Source organism: Diabrotica virgifera, chromosome 8 (assembly GCF_917563875.1).
Source record: "Diabrotica virgifera virgifera chromosome 8, PGI_DIABVI_V3a".
Taxonomy (NCBI): domain Eukaryota; kingdom Metazoa; phylum Arthropoda; class Insecta; order Coleoptera; family Chrysomelidae; genus Diabrotica; species Diabrotica virgifera.
The window spans coordinates 70,531,023-70,558,298 of NC_065450.1; the positions used below are offsets into that span (position 1 = coordinate 70,531,023).

The 27,276-nt window shown below is 32.4% G+C and overlaps 1 protein-coding gene across 8 annotated transcripts in view; it reads right to left on the bottom strand.

Annotated features, from left to right (window-relative positions):
- The window catches only part of LOC114340913 (protein retinal degeneration B), a 181,227-nt gene that overhangs the window by 85,683 nt on the left and 68,268 nt on the right, over nucleotides 1-27,276 (bottom strand). For all 8 annotated transcript variants that reach the window (XM_050658308.1, XM_050658306.1, XM_050658307.1 and 5 more), the window contains exons 2-3: nucleotides 10,654-10,797; nucleotides 7,093-7,225 (exon numbers count right to left, since the gene is read on the bottom strand). In XM_050658308.1, coding sequence (XP_050514265.1) covers nucleotides 7,093-7,225; nucleotides 10,654-10,731 — 211 coding nt within the window. In that variant the 5' untranslated portion in view covers nucleotides 10,732-10,797. The remainder of the gene's footprint in view (nucleotides 1-7,092; nucleotides 7,226-10,653; nucleotides 10,798-27,276) is intronic.

The following is a 27,276-nucleotide window of genomic DNA, read 5'->3' on the forward strand; positions in this document are numbered from 1 at the left end:
ATATTGAAGAAGAAACAGGCTTTAAAGCCTACATACAAGAAGGAAGAAGAAGACTTTGAGTAGGAATGGTTACAAGCTCGAGCTTCGATCTCCATCTTCGAAGGCTGCTAGTCCGACACTGAGCAACGCAGCGAGGCGAAAGTGGTGAGGTGAGAAAGAGAGAGGGAGAGTTGATGTGTAAGACAGTGTTGCCAGATTTCTACCAGCTCATCGCACTCTTTCTCAACGGCATAGGCAACTTTTTTTACGAATGACCCTCGTATCTTCAAGAGCTCAAATAAAAACCTTTCCAGGTGAAATTCAACAAGCTGCTTTCTAACTTTGTCAACACCTCGGATCCGATTCCAAACAAAAGAAGCTACTGCAAATATTGCACATGGCGAAAACCTCACTATTGTTGTAATTTATGCAACTGTTTATCGTTCATGGAACACACTTTCGTAGCTGTAAAGAAAGTGTGATAACAAATAACTAAGTTTAATAATGCACAGTTTCTACGTCGTTGGAAATGCACATTTACGTTATAGTCAATATCCCACGTTGGGCGCCATTGTATAAGGTTCTAACCACATGGGTTATACCTTTTTGAAATCCACGATTGACTTAGGATCGTTAAGAGGTCAACCTTTTCACCACCACAAACACAATCATGGAGATCTCTACCCTGGCCAGCTCTCCTTTGTGTTCGTTCTTGCTACCATTATAATTTGTCCTAGAGATTAGCCGAACTACCTCTAAGAAGAGCTAGCCAGGGTAGAGATCTCCATAATTGTCTTTGTGGTGGTGAAGAAGAGACACTTTAGCTAAGGTTGACTTCTTCACGATTCTAAGTCAATCGTGGATTTCAAAAAGGTATAACCCACGTGGTTAGAACCTTATAAGTTTTGAAAAACGTGGCGGGACGCGGGACATCTGGTCGCCTTAATCATAGTCAATGCGCCTAATGATGTCCCGAACGAGGTAATTAAAATAAGAAAGATTTTATACCTAGGGCAAGCGCTTAGAGAGAGGAGACCGATACAGAATCCATTAGTTTATCACGAAAAGTAAAGTCGAGGGCCGCGGAGGAGTTAGAAGGAAGATGTCATGGCTCAAGATCATTCGCGATTGATCAGAAATACACCGAACAACACATTAGTTGAAGACCATGAAAAATTCGCCAATATAATTGCTGTTAGAGGTGCGATTAACTGATGGTGAATGTCAATAGGTGAAATCCATTTTGCATTTAAAAACGAATCACAGCATGAATTTCAGATTGGCGGTAACAGCGACCGGGACCTCCATCTTCGAAGGCTGATAAGCCGACACTGAGCAATGCAGCGAGGCGAAACTAGTGGGGTTAGAGAGAGAGAGGGAAAGTTGATGTGTAAAACAGTGTTGCCAGATTTCTTCCATCACGTTGCATTCTGTCTCAGCGGCATAGGGAAACTTTTTTCCGGATGACCCTCGTATCTTCAAGAGCTCAAATAAAGACCTTTCCAGGTGAAATTCAACAAGCTGCTTTCTACATTCAGATCAGATTCAAAACAAAAGAAGCTACTGCAAATATTGCACATGGCGAAAACCTCGCTATTGTTGTAATTTATGCAACTGTTTATCGTTCACGGAACACACTTCCGTAGCTGTAAAGAAAGTGTGATAACAAAGAAGTAAGTTTAATAATGCACAGTTTCCACGTCGTTGGAAATGTACATGTACTTTATTCAGTTAGAGTTTTCTATGTATTTTGTATTTACCTCGGACGATATTTTTATACTTCTTTTATTTTCCTTTATGTGCACGAATACTAAAGTAAACTAAGCAAACTACATGTATTGCCGGACAAAACATTCCGGAAGCCTTTATATTTACAATACTTACGGGAATATTTTAACAGGGTATGGTATAGGTATGGTTGAAAATTTTGAAATTTTCGGTTTTTTATTATTTTAAATGAAAGTAGATAACTTCAAGAATATTTTCTGAAAATTTCAGATTGATCTGAGCAAAATTACCGGAAATAGACGGCCGGAGTGATGACGTAGAAGTGTCAATTTTTATTGACATATATGTCAGATTTGTCCAAACCTTTCCAAACAAACGTTGTTTAGTGTGGCAAATTTGTATTTTTTTATTGTTTTTTCAGTTTTTACAGAGAATATTTCCGTTTTTTGCAATATGCAAGTCTTTTGTTATAGTTACTATAACAATTTTACAAGGTTGTGTAAATAATAAAGCATGATGTTTTATATAAATAGCAAAAAAATGTATGTATGGGTGAAGTAAGGTTTAGGAGACCGAATTAAGATGGTGAAATTAAAAAAACACTATAATTAAACATAAAAAAATAGCACAGGAAGCAAAATTTTAACTTGACACTAATTAAAAACTCTTGAGATTCGGTAAACTCTATCTTTTCAACATTTTTACAATCTTTGTTTGGAAAGTTATAATAACACTGAATATAGCCGCAGTTGGCCGTGACGTCACACTCCGGCCGTCTATACAGCATGTTGAATATCGCTACCTTCGACTGTCATTGCAGCAGCTTCGCGCCAGCGCGCTTGAGCGTAGTCAAAAACGTTCCCCTACTCTTTTGTAAATTACTCGGAGATTCAAAAACATATTCTGGTGTGCACCACTTTACGATTTGACAGACAAAAAAAAATTGAAAATAAAAGTTGTCAAACTTTAAATGCATTTTTCTCAAAGCTGCTGTTTTCACTGTAACTCAAAAACTACACTGCGCTCCAAAATTAACGCATACTTTTAAAAACCCTGGTAAATCAAATAATTTTAATGTTTCGATTTTTGTGATAATATACACTTGCGATCATAAAAAGCGGGTTACTCGATGAATTATTCAAGTTAGATGTCTCGAATTTTCTAAACCTGTTGTCCGATTATTTCAGATTTTTTTAGTATGTTATACCCTTATTCTTTAGCAATATCGCTATAATAATATTGTTGCTAGACAGGTAAATTGTCATTGTATACCGGGTGTAAGAATCATACTGTGTTTATTCCTCAAAGTTAGGAACACCGTGAGGAATGTTTTAGCATAGATAAAATATTGAAATTAAAACTCAATTGTAGCCTTAGGCTTTCTTAACATTTTCTTTTTTGATTTATTTGTTTATGTCGGATAATAAAAAAGTTAGGCACGTTAATAACTAATCATGTTCTTCATCAATACAGGGTGTTTCTAAATAAGTGCGACAAACTTTAAGGGGTAATTAGTCTACATGAAAAAATAATGACAGTTTGTTTTATAATCGTATGTCTGCAAATGCATCGTTTCGTAAATAGATACGAAAAAAAATATAGTACAAAAATGTAGGGTTTTTTCTAATAACATTTTTTTCTTTCATTACTGTACCTCTTTATTATTTTCGAGTTAAATGGAGAAAAAAGAAGATTTTTAAGAAAATTTAAAAATGCGCTATAATTCGGTCTGATTTTTTTTCAAAAACCATGCATTTTGAACCCCTCCAACCTTCTAAACATAGAAATAACACTATAATAAAACGTACTGTAGAAGTAAAACGATGCATTTAAATCTGGTGGATGAGGGGTTAAGATACTTAGCATTTTATCTGAAAATAAATTAGTCATAAATTTTTTTTGCACCATATCTCGCTTAGTTTGAATGTAATCGACATTTAACATGAATGTGCTCGTTTTAAAAGACTTTTCAAGCACTACCAAAAATATTGATAGCATTATACCCTTAAAATCGACCATTTCTCTGTTATTTTAAGTTGAACACACCGATTTGAGCATGCACCAAAAAAATCTCTTTTCACCTATTTTTTTGTATTATAACTAGAGGATTTATGAAAAAATGAATCTCATCTCATGTATTCACAAAAAACCGTCCGAAAAGGTGACATTTTTCAATGAAAATGGCAAATTTTTAACCACGAATAACACAAAAAGTATTGAGTTATCAAAAAAAATATAGAACAGTTTTTTTTAGAACATTATGTTCTCTAGCCACTTCCGGGGTTATTTTCAACAAAAAATTTTCCACCCTCAAGACGGGGTGGAAACCACCCCAAGATAAAAGTGCACATCAGCATAGGGTAGACTTTGAATTAGGAGATACGTAGAAGCTATTCCCAAAATTTCATTAAAATCCATGCAACAGAATAGAATTCGGAAGTCATATCCTATTTTTGCTCTCATTGACTGGCGTAGAGTGCCACATGCTGTTTTTTTTATTTATTTAACTAGCTGACCCGGTGAACTTCGTTGCACCTTAGATAATGTGTCATAATTAGATAATGTGTCATAATTTTAATTCTAGATCAATTGGTCGAACGCAATTGCTAGAGATCAATAACTCAAAATCAACTGCTCGAAAATGAATTGCTCGATATAAAAATTTATCGAAATACAAATTGCTTGAATAAAAAAGAAAATTATATGTCCAAATATTTATTCACAATAATGCAAAATTTGTAGGTATATAAGAGAGGTACATTTAATAGGACAAATTATGTGATATTCCACGTATATAATCACAGATATTAATTTGTGGTTCATAATAATTGTTATAAATAATAGTCAATTCAAATAAATAGAGGCGTAAGACAGGGTGACACAATATCACCGAAACTTTTCAATCAGGTTCTGGAAGATATCTTTAAAAGATTAGAATGGGAAGAAAAAGGTATAAAAATTTGTGGACAACGCTTGAACCATCTAAGGTACGCCGATGACATCGTATTGAGAACCGATAAAAAAGAAGAATTGTTTGAAATGATGAAAGAACTGGACATAGAAGCCGGAAAGATAGGCCTTAATATGAATTACAGCAAGACCAAAATCATAACAAATACAGATGAGGACATCACAATGAGGATCGGACAAGATGAAATAGAACAAGTTCACGATTATATATATCTGGGTCAAATTATAAAACTTAACAAGGAAAACCAAACAGCAGAGATCAAAAGACGAGTTAGACTGGCATGGGCGGCATTTGGAAAACTAAGCTACATCCTTAAAAACAAAAGATATCCACAACATCTTAAGACCAAGGTATACAATCAATGCGTACTCCCTGTTCTCACTTATGGTTCACAAACGTGGACGTTTACAAAAGCAAACATGGACAAGATCATAAAGACGCAAAGAGCAATGGAAAGGCAAATGTTGCACATAAAACTATTGGATAAAAAGAGAAACGAGTGGATAAGAGAGAAAACCAAAGTTAGGGATGTTAGACAAGAAGTTGCAAAGTTGAAATGGAGATTTGCCGGACACACTATAAGACAAAAGGAAGACCGATGGAACAAAATTCTCATAAATTGGAGACCGTGGCAATATAAACGAAGCAGATGAAGACCACAAATGAGATGGGCAGATGATGTCAAGAAGCACGTTGGCACTAGGTGGATAACTGTAGCGACAGACAGAGAAGAATGGAAAAGGATTGGGGAGGCCTATGTCCAAAGATGGACCGAAGAAGGCTAATTAGAGAGAATAATTGTTTATTAAATGCAATAACCTATCAACACTTTCTCCATATCTTCTATGACCATTTTGAGGTTGTTTGCCACTTATGGATACTCGTTCTCAGAGGCATCTTTCAGTGCATGACAGTTTTTCGATTTCTTTCTAACGCATTAAGTTGGAAGTGACAGAAAAAAAGGTACGTCCGTGATCACAGTTTTTTATAACATTTATTCTAGTTGTTGATAGACGGCGCTATAATCGAACCAAAAATGATTTACGAATTATATATACGGCTATAATCTGTACAATTTATAAGACTATACAAATCAAAGAAAATACCATTTTATAAATGCAATAAACACAATTGATTTGTTTTTATACCAAATTGCAAATTAAAGGGTTAAACTGCAATACCCTTTTCATATTTGGCTGATTACGATTCTCACAACTGTCACATTTAACTTAAATGTCAGATTATAATAAATGTTATAAATGTGTATTATCACGGACTTACCTTTTTTGCGGTCACTTGTGACATACTGAAAAATGCCTCTGAGAAGGATCACACTGTTCAATTTTTAGTTCAGGTAAACTTTGTTCTTGTTCTAGAGCGGAAATAAATTTCCGCCGTTATTTTTCTTATATTTCCAAAGCTCAAACATATTTTAGATTTATAATAAATATGTTTTCAGCACAAATTAATATACGATTATATACGTGGAATATCATATAATTTGTCCTATTATACTATCTTTCTTATGTCTATATTTTGTACTATTGTGAATAAATATTTTGGATATACAATTTTCTTTTTTATTCGAGCAATTGACTTCGAGTAAATGTGGCCTTTCGGCAGTTGCTTTTCTCTGGAATAATTGTATAAATTCTAAAAAAACGTAGGTGTTCTACAAAATAGTTTATAGAAAAAATTTTTGATTAACAATAGCCTTTGATTTTATGCTTCTGTATTTTGGTAAAATTTTAAAAGCATTAAAAAGAGTAAACTGACGGACGGACCTATTGAGACAAAGAGCGAAGTGTTCTTGCGCCAGTTTTTTGCGAAAAATTTGATTATTATAGCAGAGCTATAATTTTTGGCCTTTGCCAAAATTTTGGCCTTTGCCAAAATTTTGATTATTATCCAAGAGATGTGCCTCCACCAAAAGCATCCGCCAAAATTTTGATTATACCAGATATGCGCCTCCGCCAAAATTTTGATTATTATATTAGAAACATGGTCCTTCGGCAAAATATTGAAATATTTTTTGTACATTAAAAATAGTAATCCTAAAGTTAAAAACTTCATATTTTCACGGATTAGAGGAAATATTTAGATGGCTATTAAAAAATAAAGGTTGAAGTTAAAAAAGTGAAAATTTAGGATTGTATATATGTTTTGGTTCTACATCATTTAAAATTTAAAAAGAAAAGTTTGTCCACAAAAATAAAAAATAATTATGGGGGGGCAAGCCCCCTTTACACTTACTTTACTCGTACCAACTCAGAAACCTTCCCGGGTTAATGTACAACAACTTTGATTAGGTCATCATATGATGAAATGCATAGTTTGCGAGTCTATAAGGTACATACATACATACAAACATTCATTTTTATTTATATAGATTAGTATCCACATAATCAACTTACCTGGTAAATGGCTTCCCACATGATATATTTTTTTCGTGTATTGTCCTTGTCCGCCAGGCCCATGTGTGTAAGGTTCGTTTATCAAAATTTCTACACCACTACCAGCTCCACTACTCTCTTCGCGACTTTTTTTCTGAAATAAATTGTATTTATGATAAGTATCACAAACACGCAAGCATATTATCAACCACTTATATTAATAAAAAGATTTTTAACTTAATGTTTGTGGACACTTCATTTGATTTAATAAGTTTCTGAAATGTTTTCTTGTGGCATGTCTTAAGTTAAATGTTATGTTTAAATGGGATTTGCCACAGTTCGGTTGTGATGACAATTACATTTTTAACTAAAAAGATTAAACGTTTCGATTTAAGCTCTATGACATCGTTTTCAAAAATATTAATAAATAAAAAAATGGTGCAGAAAAATATATAACCGCCAAGTTCTCGTTGAGATTTCGTTTTATCAAAAACTTTTGTAGGAGAAACTGTAAGCCTTCTTTGTAGCATGTTCAATGGGAGGTTTACTGAGGTTTGGAGAGAGTGGGTGTAATGCTAAATAAGGAATTCCATGCAATCTTTTTTTTTTCGACAACTGCATAGTTATGTGTAAAGAGCATGATTGTCGAGAAGAAAACTGGTCCCAAATGACTGTATGAAAATTAACAATAATATGCTGAATAATGTCCCGTCTATACAATACATGTCACCATTCCTAGTGTTCTGTCAAAAGTAGAGATCTGTTCTTCAGCCGAACCAGATTCCAGCCCAAATCATATATGCCAGGATAATAAGGCCAAAATATACCCTGTTCGTGACACTTGAACAGCCAGGGTACTGAAGCGTTTTTTCGACAGGTAATACCTATAAGAACAAATTATAACTATTTCCTGCGTAGGATCTGGCGGCCATTTTATTTATAAACAATTTAGTGTCAAAAAATGGCCTTTTTTCCTATTTTTTTTTTTTCAAATCAATGGAAAACAGTGAAACTTATGGTTTTTTAGTACATACGTCTTCGAGAGCATGGAAAAAGCTTTAAAATGGCTTATTACAGAGTTTGATATACTCAGTCATTGTTAATATAATTGAGAAGAAAGGTCGAAATTGCAAAAAAAAAATAATTTCGCAATAACTATTGTAAAAATTGGTATACAGCTTTGAAATTTTTGTCAAACGAGGGTTCTTTGGTGCTTAATATGTGTCAAAAATTTCAAAGCGATTCATTCAATTGTTTAAATTTTATTCAAATTGTTTATCCCAGAGAGCTCTTTTTTGCAATAACATAAGTCAGATAAAAATGATGTTAGAACCATTCCACAGGTGTCAAATAAAAGAGCATGTGCTAAGTTTTAAAATTGGTTTACAAAATTTGAATAAACAATGCATTTATTAGTAATAAATAATTATGCAAAAGTATCGTCAATTTTTCCTTATAAACTTCTTAAATAATTTTTTTCAAAAAAATCTACTTTTTTACCGTGTTTTAGGTGCACAACTACTAAGTAGTGTTATGTATATAATAATTGATAAAAAGTTGTAACAAATATATATATAATTTATTATATAAAAAATTAAACAGTTTATAAGGAAAAATTGACGACACTTTTACATATATATTTATTACTAATAAATGCATTTTTTATTCCCTTTTTTAAACCAATTTGAAAATTTAGCTCATGCTCTTTCAGTTGACACCTGTAAAATGGTTCTAACATCATTTTTTTCTGACTTATGTTATTGCAAAAAACGCTCTCTGGGATAAACAATTTGAATAAAATTTAAACAATTGAATGAATCGATTTGAAATTTTTGTCACATATTAAGCACTAAAGAACCCCCATATTTGACAAAAATTTCAAAGCTGTACACTAATTTTTACAATAGTTATTGCGAAATTAATTTTTTTGCAATTTCGACCTTTTTCGCAATTATATTAACAATAAATGGGTATATCAAACTTTCCAATACGCCATTTTAAAGATTTTTCCATACTCTCGAAGATGTGTCTACTAAAAAAACCATAAGTTTCATTGTTTTCCATTCATTTGAAAAAAAAAGGAAAAAGGCCGTTTTTTGACACTAAATTGTTTATAGATAAAAATGGCCGCCAGATCCTACGCAGGAAATAGTTACAATTTGTTCTTATAGGTATTACCTGTCGAAAAAACGCTTCAGTACGCTGGCTGTTGAAGTGTCATGGAAAAAACCTTATTACCCTGAGCTAATAAAACCACACCTATTAGATGACAGATGAATGCCATTCATCTCTCCAATTTACAAGGTGCTCTAGCCCAATCTAATCTTTGACGCCGATATCGTAAAGTCAATGGTATACGTTTCAAAGGACTCCTAGATATCAAACCAAATGTTTTTACGTCTTCGAATAGTTGTGAGTGGAAACAAGGGTACCAGTGGCATCTTGAAAGCGCTGTGTGTTTGTGTAGTAAAAATGGCCACCTTCGCGCAGTTTAGTCCAACAGATTGGTCATTTCGATCCAGGGTAATTATTCTAGGTCGACCTGTTCTTTGTCGTTCAGCAACATTTTCGGTGTTCCAAAATCTAGACGCAACTATAAAAATTTATACTTTGCGAAACATTGAAAATACTGACTTTTTATACTACTAACTAAATCACTTGAAGCTTCGTTTATTGCAATAAAATTAAAACATGAACTAAATAATTCGTTGATATTTTATTTTAATATTTCTTTGAATAAAAAAAAAATAAAACAAAAAACTAGTGTCAATCAATTATTGTTGATGTAGATAAGTGACATGGTTTATGGTTTATGCAGTGGGGCACAATTTTATTGTATTGTTATTGGATATGTATTTAATTCTCGCAGATGGTTAAATAAGATGATAAAAAGCAAGAACACAGGTAACAAGTTCCTCGCCTATTTCATAATACATTTTCGGATTTGTTATCGATAACCCAAGAGACAATAAGTAAAATTGAAAAGCCGTTTTATGATCTGGGTAAGACAGATATATGTAATAAAACGACCTTCCAGCACATAACATAATACTATCCAATTCGATGTCATACTTCAACATACTTGATTGAAGAACGTCCACACTTCGAGTCGTAAAGCAGCCTCAGGGTTAGATATCTATTAGTTATGCCTCGATCCTTCGAATGTTGAGGTAAAATAAAATACATCACTGCAAAATAATATCAAACTAAGGAGCTCATTAAGGGCGATTTTGATCGAAAAAGTAAACACATACTAGGACATAATAGAACAGTATAGAACATAATACAACATTATAGAACACAATAGAATATAGAACACAATAGAACAAAACAGAACATAAAACATAATAAAACTGTTAATAATATTATTAAATTAGACCTGAGTTGTCTTCGTATGAGTGCAGTTTTACACTTTTCTTTATAAATCTAAGATTTCTAGATCAGCGGTTCTTAAACTTTTTTGGTAGCGGAATTCCAATGACGAGTCAGACTCGTCATCTTTAACTGTGGTTATTCATATCGATGACGAGTCTCACTCGTCAAATGTATCCAAAGGGTTAAAAATAATACTTATCAACTTACTGCTATCATATAAAGCTGTGCTATTCGGTATTCTTCTACGGTGAGAGGTAGAGGGATGCGGTACTCTTTGATGAGCATGGCTGACGAGGACGATCTTTAGTTTTAAGTCACTAGACAGTCAATCCAAATCCTCCTCATCTCTTCCTGGCAACAAAAAAGAAAGATATATTAAAAACATGTAATTTAAATAAAGGGTGATTCATTTAAAGGTACTTTTTTCAAAAAGATATATAAAAATATTTATTGTCATACAAAAGAACCATTCTTTACAATTACTTCTTGAAGATAATTTCTTTCAAATGTTGATCGTGACTGCGGTTAAGACGGTCCATTCTAAAATTCCAATTTCTCGATAACGCGTTCGAGCATTTCTATTGGTATTTGACCAATGACTCGAGTAATATTGGCGTCCAATGCCTCCATCGTAGCCAGTTTATTCATGTAATCTTTGGACTTTAGGTAGCCTTAAAGCAAAACGTCTAGAGGTGTGATATCACAGGATATAGGCGGCCAATTCACTGGTCTGAAGCGTGAAATAAATTGTTCACCGAATCGTTTTCGCAGTAAAGCCATCCTTTCACGGGCTGTATGGCAATTGGCGCCATATTTTTGTAACCAAATGTCATTGAAACCACATGGTTCAATTTCTGGCACCAAACAGTCTGTTATAATGGTCTCCATTCACAGTAAGATTCTGGCCGGTCTCCGTTTTAAAGATATATGGACCGACGATTCCACCGGCCCATAAACCAAACCAGTTATTTTTTTCTGAATGTAATGGCAATTCCGATCACCTGTTACAAAAATATTAATAGAAAAATGTAACGAATACAAGTTTCCAGTTTTTATAGCATTTGTAGACTACGAAAAAGCTTTCGACACTATAGAACACACGGCCGTAATAAACGCAATGCAAAATTGTAGAATAGACAGCAGATATATTAACTTAATAAAAGAAAATATGAACCAAGCTACAGCTACATACTACCTAAATGAAAATGAATACACGAACCCTGTACCATTAAACAGGGAAGTCAAACAGGGAGACACTCTATCACTTAAACTGTACACCTTAGTTTTGGAGGACGTGTTTAAAAATCTAAATTGGAAATATAAGGGAATAAACATCAATGGCCGCTACCTCAGTAATCTACGATTTGCGGATGACATAATTCTGATAGCTACTGACCTACAAGAACTGCAACCGAACTGAACTTTCAGAACTACACACAGAATCTTCTAAAATAGGACTGAAAATTAATTTAAACAAAACAAAAGTCATGCACTCCGAAGAAACCGTGACAATAATAAACGACAAAGTTATAGAAAAAGTTGAAGAATATATCGCCGCCGCCTACGAAAAGTATAACTCCGAAAAATGCCGTTAAGAGTAGAACTTTCAATGAACGCCGCGAAAAATATTATTTTCGATTATATGATTGTGAAAATTATAATCCCTAATAAAGTGATAGCGAATAAATTTATTTTTTGAGGAGTATCAGCAAAAAACATCATTTCTGTTTGTGGGTCCACGAAAATTATAATTACTAAAAAGTTCTCAAAATAATTGTTTTCGTCGGCATCTATTATGAATTAAATCTTTTCGTTATAAATATTTTGGGAGTTATAATCTTCGCGGACACGCATATAAAAAAGAATTGTATCTCCAACACTTATCAAAGAGTTATTATTTTCAGTGGAAATGTATTAGGAATCACATTAATCATAGGTATCATACCAGCGATATATACTTAGGACAAAAAAGAATACTAAATAGGGAAATTCAAACGGAAGAAATAAAAAGAAGAAGAAAGTTAGCATGGGAAGCATTCGGCAAACTGAACTATATACTCAGAAATCAGGAAATTCAACTACATCTTAGATCTAAAGTTTTTGATGCATGCATTATTCCGATATTAACATATGGGGCACAAACATGGACAATCACAAAAAAGAATATGAACAGACTCAGAGTCACTCAACACGCGATGGAAAGAGCAATGCTTGTCATATCACTTAAGGACAGGAAAACAAACACATGGATAAGACAGAAAACCAAAGTCACCGATGTGGTACAAAAATCATTAAAATTGAAATGGGAATACGCTGGACATGTAGCTAGGAGCGATCTAAACAAATGGCACAGAACAATTCTAACCTGGAGACCATACCAACACAAAAGACCCAGAGGCAGACCTCCTATGAGATGGACAGATGATCTGATACGAACTGCCGGGAAAAATTGGCTACAAGTAGCGTACAACAAAAAGCAATGGAAAGGAAGACTTGAAGAGGCTTATGTTCAGATGTGGACGTGAAGGGCTAGACGAAGAAGAAGAAGAAGAAGAAGAATGGCAACTCTTGAATCTCTTTGGGTTGCTTATCAACCCAAACACAGACATTTTGTTTATTTACGTCCAAACCCAAAAATGGGCCACATCGGAAAACAATTTTTTTTCGAAAACAGTGGATCTTCTTGAAGCTTATGAAGAGCACTTCGACTGAAACTGTGACGACTCAGAAGGTCGATCGGCCTCAGATCTTGCACTAGTTGAATTTTGTAGGCTTTTAAACCAAGATCCTTACGTAATATACGCCAATTTGTTGCATACGACAAGCGTTCGAAACACATTCCACATTTAGCGCCTTTTTTCGTAATAATGGAGAGATCAATTCTTGGAATAAGCTTAAGAAATAGACTAAGAAACGAGAAAGTTCATAGACGAACCGGAGTGAAAGATGTTATCGAACGTATTACAAGGGAAAAATGGAGATAAGCGGGACATGTTGCAAGAATGAAAGACGACAGGTGGACAAAAAATTGCTTGAGTGGAGACTACGAGCAAGCGAAGCCAGGGAAGACCCCAGCGGGAAGATGGACCGACGACCTCACAGAATTGTGAACAATTGGATAACAGAGGAGCAGAACAGATGGAAATATCTGGAGGAGGCCTATGTTCAAGAATGGACAAATGAGGGCTTATTGATGATGAATTATGATACGTGGATAAAAGACAGAAAACTGTAAATCCACTACAAGAAAAACTAAACATTTTTAAGTAGTATTGATGAATTCATTCATTCATTAAGCATCACATTCCCTAGGGATTATAGCTAACGCCATGGCGTTTAAAATCCTATTCTTGGGTGAGGTGGATTACTCCTCTGTCATTTTATAGCTTGCTGTGTGTCTTTTCTGTTCTCGTGACTTTTTTCCATTTCTTCCTGTCCTTGCACTGAACTTTCCAGTCTTTCACATTCATTGCTCTTATGTCTTCTTCTACATCATCCAGCACTCTTCTTCTGGGTCTTCCTCTACACCTGGGCCATAGTGGTGTCCAGTTAGTTATCCTTCTCAACATATCTGATTGTGTGCGTCTCTGTATATGTCCTATCCATTCTAAGCGAAGCGATTTTATGTTTCTGACTATGTTTTCTCTCTTTAATTCTTCTTCAATTTCGGCATTTGTTTTCATTCGTATTTCTCCCTCTATTGTTACATTGTGGCCCAGTATTGTTTTCATTATTTTTCTTTCAAATTTCAGAAGACTATCTTCTTCTTTCTTGTTAATCGTTGTTGTTTCCATCCCATATGTAACAACAGGTCTTATTAAGGTCTCATACTCATATAGGTTCATCTTGGTTATCTTGCTCAGGGTCTTGCTTCTCAGCAGATTTCTATTCATTCCATATGCTTTTTTGCCTTTCAGAATTCTTTCCTCTGTTCTCTCTTTTCCAGTTTTTCTTATTGTTGCTCCCAGGTAGCTAAAGGTGGATACAGTTTCAAAATTATGGTTATGTGTTATTAGATATTTCTGATTTGTTGTGTCGTCCTTCCCTAGCGTCATGTATTTTGTTTTGTGCTGGTTTATCTGTAGCCCTATTCTCTTCGCTTCCTTATCTAATTTTTCAACGGCTTTTATAAGTGTCATCTTCGTCTTCGCTATTATGACTAGATCGTCTGCATATGCTGCTAGTTGAAGTTGATCTGTAATAATGTTTTTGTTTGCAAAGTTTGTCCTCCTTATTATTACTTCCAACATCAGGTTAAATAGTGTCGGTGAGATAGAGCCACCTTGTTTCACTCCTTTGTTTATATTGATTTCGTTAGAAGTTGTTCCGTTGAAGCTGATCTTTGCTGTGGTATTCTTTAGGCTCACTATTAGCATATGTCTTAATTTTTCTGGGATTCCAAGATTCTCTAGCTCCTCCATCATTTTCGGTCGATTAATTGTGTCAAAAGCGCTTTTGAAATCTATGAATATTGGGTCTATTTCTCTGTTGTATTCTCTCGATTTTTGGATTATTTGCTCGACTGTATGTATGGAGTTAATTGTCGATCTTCCCGGTCTGAACCCGTTTTGGTATTCTCCTAATATTCGTTCAGCGCATACTTTAAGTCTCATGTTTATGATGTTTGCTAGAATTTTATATGCGGTGTTCAATAAAGTTATGGCTCTGTAATTCTCGCACTCCTCCCAATCTCCATTTTTATAATATATAGGTACTATTATACCTCTGTTCCACTCATTTGGTATTCTGTTTTGTGTCCATATTTGTTATATTAGCTGGGTTATTTCTTTATGTAATTCTTTTTTTCCGTATTTTAATAATTCCACTGCTATTTCATCTTCTCCTACTGCTTTTCCGTTTCGGAGGTTTTAATTTCTTTTAGTACTTCTTCTTCTGTGGGAATTTCTAATTCGTCATTACCTTGTAATATTGGTCTTACTTCTTCATCGCGGTGTGCTTCCTCCGTAGTGAATAGCATTTTTTCATAATATTCTTCCATATTCTGCTGATCTGTTTGTCTTCAAACACGGTTTCTCCTTTTTGGTTTTTTAGTCCTCTTGTTTTAATGCTGCCGTTATTTTTTTGTTGCTCTGACTTTTTTGTAAAATTGTTTTATTTTATGATTATTCCTGTCTTTTTCAATATCCTCCAGCTTTTCATTTAACCAGTCATTTTTGTTCTTTTTATTTGTTGCGTTGGCTTTGTTTCTCGCTATTTTGTATTCTTCACTATTTTGTTCTGACGGGTTGTTGATGCATTTCATTCTGGCTGAGTTTTTCAAGTTATGTCTGTTTCGCAGTCTTGATCGTACCAGTCTTTATTTCTTTTTGTTGTTTTTTCTTTCCTATTACTTCGTTTGTTGTTTCATTTATTTTGCTTCTTATTCCTTGCCATCTTTCGTTTATATTTGTGGGTTGACTATTGAGGTTGGATATTTTTTCATTCATCTGTTGTTCGAATTTTTCTCTTGTTTCAGTCTCTTCTAATGCTCCTAGGTTCCATTTATTAGAGTTTGTTTTAGATTGATATCTTTTTTTCCATTTGAGAGCGCTCATTTTTATTATTACCAGGAAGTGGTCCGTGTCCGCATTTGCCCCTCTGTAAGATCGTGTGTCCAATGTTTTTTGTACTAAGTCTTTGATTTTCACTACCAGACGGGTGTCTCCAGGTTGTCTTATGTTTTCTTGGATGCTGAAATTTTGTCGATAGGAAGGTCATGTTTAGAGTTGCTGCGAGTTGACAGATTTTGTGACCATTATCATTTGTTTTTTCGTGTATCGTTCCTTTTCCGTTTCCGATTAGGTCTTTTAGATATCCTTCTTTCCCTAGTTGTGCGTTTGCGTCTTCCAGTATTAGTAGCATGTCTTTTTTTGGTATATCGTCGCATGCTTTATTTAAGTTTTCATAGAATGATGAATACTGAAGAAAAAATTATGTCACCCTCAATTTATAATACATAAGCTATACATACATACTACACAATATTTAGAACACACGAGTATGGTCATTGACTTACATATTCTTTTAAAAATCTAATCTAAATTCTCAGGTAATAGGATTACGTTACCAACTAGTAAGATTTCCAGGTTAATCCAATTTAAAATAAACCATGTTTTGACGAAATGCTTTCAATTTTATATCAAAACAACATTCTCAAAAGCATTTACGGTCACGCAATTCCGTACGTCAATAACATAAACTCTATATGTTTGTTGTTTTATTGTTTTATGCTTTGTTGGGCTGGATACTGACACTTTCGTATGTTTTTAATAAGGTCATTTATTTCTGGCTGAATACCTAAAGTCCAAGGAAAAAAATTAGTATCCGTAAGGAAAAAGTTACAGCTTCTATAACATCTGAAAGCACTGTTGAATGGGTTGCATGTGAGAGTTCATTTTGAATGAAGTAAAAGGCAGACGGACTAGCAATCATTTATTGTTAACTTCCGACGACCGGTTTCGCTCTCTAAAGTATGCAGAGCATCTTCAGGTCAACGGTTACAAGTCACTAAATGACTAGCAATAATTTATTGTTAACTTCCGACGACCGGTTTCGCTCTCTAAAGTATGCAGAGCATCTTCAGGTCAACGGTTACAAGTCACTAAATGATTCGGTTACAAGGAGTTACTTCCTGAGTAACTTGTAACCGTTGACCTGAAGATGCTCTAGCTCTGCATACTTTAGAGAGCGAAACCGGTCGTCGGAAGTTACAATAAATGATTGAGAGTACATCTGTCTTTTACTTCATTCAATCTGAAAGGACATTTACGAACTGGTGCACTTTTATTAGTTCAGAAACAACATGATAGTCTGAGTCAGATCTGGTGAATAAGTGGGGTGTTCGAGTAATTTGAACCCTAAATTACGAATTGCTCCCATGTGTCAAGAGCGTGCTAATAACCGGCAAAATATCGCAAAAGATGGAAAACATAATACACTGCGAAATAAAAAGAGATGAAACTAGTAGAGGTTGAAAATTTAGCGATAGAAACCTATAAATTGACATTATATAGATACTTTCCCACCTGAAGACGTATCGGACGAGTTTGACAACTACACTGTCACAGTGACAATTTTAGTTGACATACTCCTCCGATACGTCTAATGGTGGGAAACTATCAATATAATGGCAATTTATAGGTTTATATCGCTAAATTTCTCACCTCTACTGGTTTCATCTCTTTTTATTTTACAGCGTATTGTTTTCCATATTTTGCGTTATTTTGCCGGTTATTAGCACGCTCAACACTGTATACAAACCATCATAAATTTGGGAGATCTACCGATATAGGCGAGCGGCAGCAACCCCTAAAATTACGTTATACCGACCACGAAAATCAACTTTAAGGTGAATGACCAATTTTGGTGTTTCTTTATATTTTCGAGGTCGCTGAATCTGAATATGAAGTTTATTTTTATCTAGAATTAGTGGAACATGTTTAAAAATCAAATTTTATGAAAAAATGCGAAAAATCAATTTTGATGATTTTTTAGCTTTACTTCGCTGTATCTTTGCTCGCTGTAAATATTTCCTCTTGAAAATTTTACTGTGTCATCTTTGAAGTATTTAGATAACAACGAGCTTTGTACAAAAATGTTTATATACTCGTAAATTAAAAGAGGCGTTGTTAGGTTTTAAACATTTTGTCGTCAGATTTCGTTAGTTTCATGTTTACTTAAAAAAGTTAAGTGACAAACTTTTTACCTTATAATTTTAACCAAGACAGCAATAAAACATAATTCATGAAGAAGTTTTCTGGAAAATTTTAAGTCAAAATATGCAATAGAAAAAAAGTTATGTGACTTTATAGACGAGCGGCACACCACAAAAAACGCTTATTTCTCGAGATACTATGTGGTGTGATGACCACAGTGTGGTGAATGGCTAGTTTTGTCATACTGTATATTTTTGATGGTGGTGAAAACTAAAATTAGCTTTATTTTAAATTTTACGTGGGGTACCAGTGCAAAATCGCAATTTTACCCTAAAAATAATAAAAAAATGAAAACACATTTTTTGCATGTAATAACTCTGTTTCATTTTAATATTTTTTTCTAAAATATATAATAATAATAATAATAATAATAGAGTTTATTTGTAGCAATCTAGTACATAATAAATAAACCCAGTTTCTCACTGAAGTTGTTAGTCACATGGACTACAACTTGTGCGTGAGGGTTAAATTTAGATTATAAAACAACATGAATTTATCTTAAAATTGACAAAAAAGGATCGAATATAGTCTTGTTCATTCTTGTTCGCTCATCTGTCTTTAAATTTGGGCTCCTCTTTTCACTAATTCAGTTAACGTTAAATTTTGTTTATCGGACCTACAAAAATCTCTAGTACAATTCAAGAAAGGATTGCGAAAACTTCGGATGGGATTCTTCTGGCAGGACTTCGTTTTCTATAAGAATTTTCATGATATCTTGAAGGTGTTTTATCCATTTTCACTATAATTTTTACAATTTAAATATTTAGAAGTGACTTTTGAAATAAATCATTTTGACATTTTTTTGATGATTTTATATATACAGTGTATATTTCTTAACTTTCTGAAAACAATGGTACCTGTTTCAATCTTTCTGTCTTATTATAGTAAAAGTTATGAATTGTTTAAAGTGAAAGGTGCAGATTCCTGAATTTCAAAGTTTAATCGCAAAAGTTGAGTGACAAAATTTGAAATTTAGCTTTTTAATCAAGTTTATGTTAAAATAAAGGGTACAAAGAATAAAATGTTTTATAAAAAAAAAAAAAAAAAAATACTGCCACTGTTAATTTTAAGATAAACGTGATTTCATTTTTTTTATTTTTAGGGTAAAATTGCGATTTTGACAATGTTCCTCCATCTAAAATTAAAAAAAACCTTATTTTCGTTTTCAGCACCATCAAAAACATAAAGTAAGACCAAAGTTAGCCATTCACCACACTGTGGTCAGTATCTCGAGAAATAAGCGTTTTTTTGGAAGAGTGCCACTCGTCTATAAAGTCACATAACTGTTTTCTTATTACATATTTTGACTTGAAATTTTCCAGAAAACTTCTTTATGAACTATATTTTATTGCTGTGTTAGTTAAAATTATAAATTAAAAAGTTTATCACTCAACTTTTTTAAGTAAACATGAAACTAACGAAATCTGACGAGAAAATGTTTAAAAATTAACAACCCCTCTTTTAATTTGTGTAAACATTCTGGACAAACCTCTTTGTCATCTAAATACTCGAAAGATGATACGGTAAAAATTTCAAAAGGAAATATTTACAGCGACCAAAGATACAGCGAGGTAAATATGAAAAATCATCAAAATCTCTTTTTCGCATTTTTGCATAAAATTTGATTTTTGAACATGTTCCACCAATTCTAGATAAAAATAAACTTCATATTCGGATTCACCGACCTCAAAAATATAAAGAATAACTAAAATTTGCCATTCACCTATCATGGTCGCTTTTTCGATGCGTAAGCCGTTGTGTCTAGGTACACGCTAACGTGTACGCAAATAAAAAAGTTAGGTACACGCTAAACGTCATCAAGTCAGTGACGTCACTATTTAGCGTGCACTGTTACTGTTTTTTTGCATATACGCTAACTTGAGCCGCGTGTATGCTGTGGTAAGTACCGTGAGTGTCACAGTGTCAGTGTGAGGTAAGAATTTGTCTACTCGCATTGTGTTTACACTTTAATATTGATTATGATTAGTAAAGAGATTTCTTATTTTTTATTTGTTTAGCGTTTGTTTTTAATTAACTATTGAGTTTGGACAATTATTTAGTTCTTTTAATAAGTTTATAACAACATTGTATAATAGTATTAAAAAGATAAGAGACTATAACTTAATATATATTTTTTTAGTTATAAGTGAAATAGTATTACCGCCCAAAATTAAAATAAAAGGAAGACCTAAAACTTCCACAATAATAAATAATTTACGTATAAAAATTATTTTAACAATATTTTGTACATGTCATGTCAACTAAATACATATTTATTTTGCTAATCTGAATATTAACTTTTATATGCACATTGATTTTTTTACAATTGTGAAACATCTGAATAGTTCTGCTTTCCTTCCCCTTCCCTTAATAACAAATATTTTTCTATAAAAAAAACACTTACGCCCGATTTCATAATAAAGTTCAGACATCCAAAGTGAAAGTTATCCTCCAACACCAAATTGTTCTATATGGTCCACATAATGTTCAGAAAAAAGTCACACCATTTTGAGCGTCGGGTTTGGGGGGGGGGGGAGGGGGAAGAAATCGGTAAATTCGTAGTTTTTTAGGTTTTTCGTCAATACTTCTAAAACTGTGCGGTTTAGCATGAACAACCCACTATACAAAAATGTTCTACATTAAATTTAAAATAAAAAAGGTCCTATGCATAATCCTTATGCATGTCCTATAGCCTAATAAAATAAAAAAAAAGTCAAAATGTAAATTCGTACAGGTTAAAACAAATTTTATATCAAAGTTTAGGTTGGTACAAAAGATATTTTCAAGAAAGTATCCAAATCATACGGGATCATTGTTTAAATAATTAAAAAGGGGTCATTTTTGCAAAAAAAAAACTTTTTTAACTGCTGAGGTAATTCACTTATTAATGAAGGTCTATGGGATTTTTTTCTACAAAGATGAAGGGTAAATCTTTCACATAAGACTTACTAAATTAAATTGGACCCCCTATTTATTTAAATAATTGTATATAAAACTTAAAAAACAAATTCGCAAATAATTATTTTTAGCGTTTTAAATAAGCACTATAAAATATCTTATTTTACAGACTAAGTTGTGCTATGTTACCAGTATTAAGCAAAAAAAAAATTGGTCGAAAAATATTTAATATTTTTTGAGATATTGAAGTTGTTTTTTAAATGTTACTATATTTTCAATTGCAAAAACGCGGTTGTTGCCAAAGAAATATTCACCTGCTTAAGAGCTCATTATTTTTATTTTTATGTACATTTTCGATAATTGTATGGATAAATTCAAATTTCAATTAAACTCCCCCCTAAAATGGCATTTGAAAATCATACAAATTTGTTTATAATTTGTTTTTTTAATAACGTCGCGGGGATTAAGTATTTTAAAATGCCGTTTCGATAATTGGGTTCCACAATTTTTTTGTCGTTTTTTCTTCTTCTTTTTTCCTTGGAGTTATATTACTACGGGCCCTTTTATGGTTAAATTTTATTAAGAATGTCGAGTCTATGAGATCTAGATTGTAGACCTAAAAATATTAAGATTTAACTAAAATCTCTTAAATAAAATGTGGCTACTTGCTGAGTTACGCGGTGTTTTATTTCAAAATTTAAAAATTATTGTTACCAAGTACTTTAAAACTATTTAACGTATCCTTATCATACTTGGCAGAAAGTGTGGCTATTATACACCCTACTAAATTGTGATTAATAAACGTTTCTAGCTAGTGCCAGAGGCGTACGACAGGGGATAGTGAATGACTGACCCTTCCCAAATTCTACGCCACTGAGTGAATTACTATTTTAACGAAATTTTCGTTTCTCCAATTCTTTGTATGTAAATAACTTTATTGGTATCGATAAAGTCATCCGTTTGAGAGATATTGGAAGTTTAAAATGAATGAATGAATGAATCAAAATAACTATGCCGTTTCATTTTTAACGTCCAATATCTCGAAAACTAATGACTTAATCGTTACCAGTAAAGAGTATATTATTTACATATAAAGTATTGGAGAATCAAAAAATTTCGCTAAAATAGTAATGCCCTCAGTGGCGTAGAATTTGCAAAGGGTCAACCATTACTACCCCCTGTCGTACGCCTCTGGTAGTAGCTAGAAACTTTTATTTGTCACAATTTAGTAGACTGTATAGTACCCACAGTTTCTGACAAGTATGATAAGGATGCGTCAAATAGTTTGAAAGTACTTGATAAAAATAATTTTTAATTTTTAAATAAAACACCCTGTAACTCAGTAACCAGCCACATTTTATTTAAGTGATTTTAGACCAGTCTTAATATTTTTAGGTCTAGAATCTATAACTTAGAGATTCGACATTATTAATGAAACTTAACCCTAAAAGGGCCCGTAGTAATATAACTCCAAGAAAAAAAAAAGAAGAGGAAAAAAAGACAAAAAAATTTGTTAATTAGTGAAAAATTCCCAGAAACCCAATTATCGAAACGGCATTTCAAAATAATTAATCCCCGCGACGTTATTAAAAAAACAAATTATAAACAAATTTGAATAATTTTCAAATGTCATTTTAGGGGGAAGTTTAATTGAAATTTGAATTTATCAATACATTTGTCGAAAATATACATAAAAATAAAACTAATAAGATTTAATACAGGTGAATATTTCTTTGGCAACAACCGCGTTTTTGCAATTGAAAATAGAGTAACATTTAATAAACAAATTCAATATCTCAAAAAATATTAAATATTTTTGGACCAATTTTTTCTTGATTAATACTGATAACATAGTGCAACTTTTCCTGTAAAATAAGATATTTTATAGTGCTTATTTAAAACGCTAAAAATAATTTTTTGCAAATTTCTTTTTAAAGATTCATGTATAATTATTTAAATAAAAAGGGGGTCAAATTTAATTTAGTAAGTTATATGTGAAAGATTTACCCTTCAAATTTGCAGAAAATAATCCTATAGACCTTCATTAGTAATTGACTGACCTCAGCAATTAAAAAAGTAATTTTTTTGCAAAAATGACCCCTTTTTAATTATTTAAAGAATGATCCCCTTGTGTGATTTGGATACTTTCTTGAAAATATCTTCTGTACCCACCTAAACTTTGATATAAAATTTGTTTCAACCTGTACGAATTTACATTTTGTTTTACATGTAGTGAAATTTTATTTTACTAGACTATGTATCTTGATTGTAAATTTAGTATAAGTCGTCTGTTTAGTAGTTTGGACGATGATATGTTTCTCAGTGAGTCTCTAGAAAGCTCAGACAATCTTTGGAATGTTGAAAAATCTTTTATCTACTCTTTATTTAATTAAATAATTATTGTCCTTCTATAGCAAAGACATTCAGTCAAGATAAGAATTTAATTACAATATTTAGCTAAACTGAAAACAGAACAAACAGCACACAATCAATTTTTTGCGGTATTGAATTAAAGCAATGCAATGTCTGGGACATTTTCGTGCAAAATTATCGAGACATTAGTTCCTATATGAGAGTTTAATTTGATATACAAGTTGGTTAACCACTATCGTAGGTCTTGTCGCGTACGGCAGGATGTTAAATGAGCAACTTGTATTAAAGTTATCGATTCGTGCGAGTTAGTTCCGTACGATATGGATTCATATTTAGATGGAAATGTCATGAACCTAGAAGGTTGAGTTTCTTTGATGTTTAATCACTACATGATCTAACGAGAAAAATTCAAAAATATAAACAAAAAATATACAATAATGCACGTTATATTAATAATAGACCAGGACTAATCTGTAAAAAAACGTATATTTTTGGATGTGAGAGGTGGCATTCGGATTTTTGCAGATTAAGTTAGGTGACACCTTCAGTAATAATAATTGACTTATGTTCCTTCTCAAATATGCCCGGAACATTAATAAAAAAATTAAAATATTTAAAAATTTCTAAAAACATCGATTTTTTTTCTGCTTTCTTTGCTTATAACTTTAAAACGATTCGTTTTGGAACAAAGTCATACAGAAATAAAATAAAGATAATTCAATTTTGTATGATATACGACTGGTCAAAAATGTCTTAAGGTATTACCTTTTCTACAATATAGCAATAAATACAGAATAAGGGGACAAAATACGCCTGTTGTTATTCAATGTTTCTTAACCACTTTGGTGGCACTTAGAACCTTAGTAATTCGCTTAGTACCCCAGGCTGTGGGTGAAAAATAGATCGATTTCAGGATATAATTCAGGAATTTTTAAAACCTATCAGGTGTTGTAAAGGACGATGCCAGGAATAACTTCTACTAAAATGTAACCAAAAATATTGTGCGCTTTTCTTTATTGCGATTTTCATTTGTTAAATTTGCAATTTTTAATGATTTTTAATTTTGCAGCTTAGGATATTGATTTTAGAGAAAAACTTTTTAATAAAAAGTTGTAGTAAATTAAAAAACCTACAATTTGAGGTATGGTAAGTTTAATTTTGTTAATTGGTTATTGCAAAACAGCGTGCGAATGGTCCAAAATGGCAGTTTTTTACAATTGCTTTATTTATTGTACAAATATTTTTTTTTATTTTTTAAAGCTTTAAAATGAAGATCTTTCAATTCCAAACATAAAAAAAATTGTAAAGTTTATCAAGAAAAACAAATACAGTGGTAAATAGACTGTATATTATAATGGTAATATTATTAAATTGTTTTCTGTCAAAATTTAATACAAGTTACGTAAAAATTTTCCGAGCGCGCGGATTTGAAGCGAGTCGGGCGATTTGCAAAATTCGGCCGCTTGCAAAAGCACCGATTTTAAAAATAATTTTAATAATTAAATGTAATTATATTTTGTCTTTCTTTAGTCAATGACTGTAAAATAATTTCTTAATTGTTATAAAGGCACTACGATTTAAGAAAAAAAAAAACAATTGTTTCGGCTTCAGTTGGTTGTAGAAATGTTTTATTTTTTTTTTCATCTTCAGCAACAATAATCTGTAAGTTAGAAATTCATAGGATGTACAGGGCCGCTTCAGCTCTAAATGTTTATAACGAAATTTGCCCCCTTATTTTCAAACCCAAAAATTATCTCGGCTTCAGTTGGTCGTAGAAATTTTTTATTTTTTTATAAATCTTCGTTTCATCTTCAGCAACAATAATCTGTAAGTTAAAAACTCATAGGATATACAGGGCCGCTTCAGTTCTAAATGTTTATAACGAAATTTGCCCCCTTATTTTCAAATCCAAAAATTAGAGGTTTAAAAATGTTTTACGCATTTATTTACATCAGAATATGAAAATATAACTCTTTAGAAGGAGATTGGATGTTTCAACAACTCTCTACGATTTTTTTTCAAAAAGTTATAGCCTTCGACGTTTGACCTCTTGGGATAAACAATTTATAATATCTAAGCAACAAATTCGTTAATCTGGCTTTACATTTTTTTTTATGTTTGGAATTGAAAGATCTTCATTTTAAAGCTTTAAAAAATAAAAAAAATATTTGTACAATGAATAATGCAATTGTAAAAAACGGCCATTTTGGACCTTTCGCAGGCTGTTTGGCAATAACAAATTAACGAAATTAAAATTACGATACCTCAAATTGTAGGTTTTTTTATTTACTACAACTTTCTATTAAAAAGTTTTTCTCTAAAATCAATATCCTGAACTGCAAAATTAAAAATCATTAAAAATTGCAAATTTAACAAATGAAAATCGCAATAAAAAAAAGCGCACAATATTTTTGGTTACATTTTAGTAGAAGTTATTCCTGGCATCGTCCTTTACAACACCTGATAGGTTTCAAAAATTCCTGTATTATATCACGTTTTTTTCAACCATAGCCTGGGGTATAGAAAATGTTTATAACTTACTTAAACGGTCTACCAAATTTCATTAAAATCGACCTAATAGATTTTGCATAATAAATTTGCAATCTAAATGTTTTTAAAAAAGTTCAAATTTTTTAAAATCTTTCTGAACAAAAAGTAGACCATCTAGAAGTAGGCTAATTTTTCTACATATAAAGAGGTGCTCTACTTATCTAATACACTTTACAGAATTAAAATCGGATTATTAAAGGGGCATCAGCAATGTTTTAAAATTATAAACAATTTTTTGGCTTATAAACCTAGCTTTGTTTAATAATAAAAAAATGTATTTTTAGCAATGCAAATAATTAAAACCGGTATAATTTAACTTGAACTTTCAAATGCTGCCAGCAGAATTGCTATTTTATTTTTTAGCCAAAAGTTATTCCTTCAAAAATGCGTTTGCGTTCAAAAATTGCAATTTTTCGATTTTGTGAAAGTTCCACCGCGTTTATCTCGAAAACTATGCATCCTACGAAAAAACTTGTAATAAGAACATTTTTTGCTTAGAATTACCCAAGAAATACAAAAAAAAGTTTTATTTTGCGAAATATCGATGTTATGTAATTCCTCAAGTTCTTTATAACAATCTTATCGACATCCAGATCAACTGTTACCCAAAAAATTCGCGTTCTACGGGTCAAAATACATATAGTCTGGGCACATTATCGGAGAATAGGCCATTTTTGGGAAAAGTTATTTACCAGCAATTTTATTACTGAAATCGAATCTTATGATTGTATATGTTACAGTTCAAGTTGATTATCCAGTTGGAGTTGACTCCAACTAGTTGGAGTCAACTCTAACGGCTGGTTTCAGTAAAAGTTGATTATAAATATAAAATGAAGAATTATATTCAACATTTACTAGTAAAAGTAGACTCCAACTAGTTAAAGTATACTCTTCCCAATGCCATTTAGTAAAAGTTGATTCTGATTCACACAAACAGCCGATTCTAGAAATTAAATGTTACTGAATATGTTCAAATTAGTCTAGGCTGTATCGTCGCCCCCGTTAGGTAAATTACTCCGATTCGAATTTTTTGCACAAACTTACTCAAAAAGAGGTCCTTATAACAAATCTACTGGGTGCCAGGCAGTACCTTGATCGATAAATTGTTTAAACAATTTTTTTTAGACAAATTCACAAAAATAATTTTTTCAGTTCGAACAATTTTTTTTTAGATCATTTGAGTTATTCTGAGCAAAAATAGTTATTTTCCTAACAAGTGCAGAAAGTCATACTTTTCCACACGCGACTGCAGTTTGCCGAACCACGCGAAGCGGGAGTTCGACAAGCAGTCGAG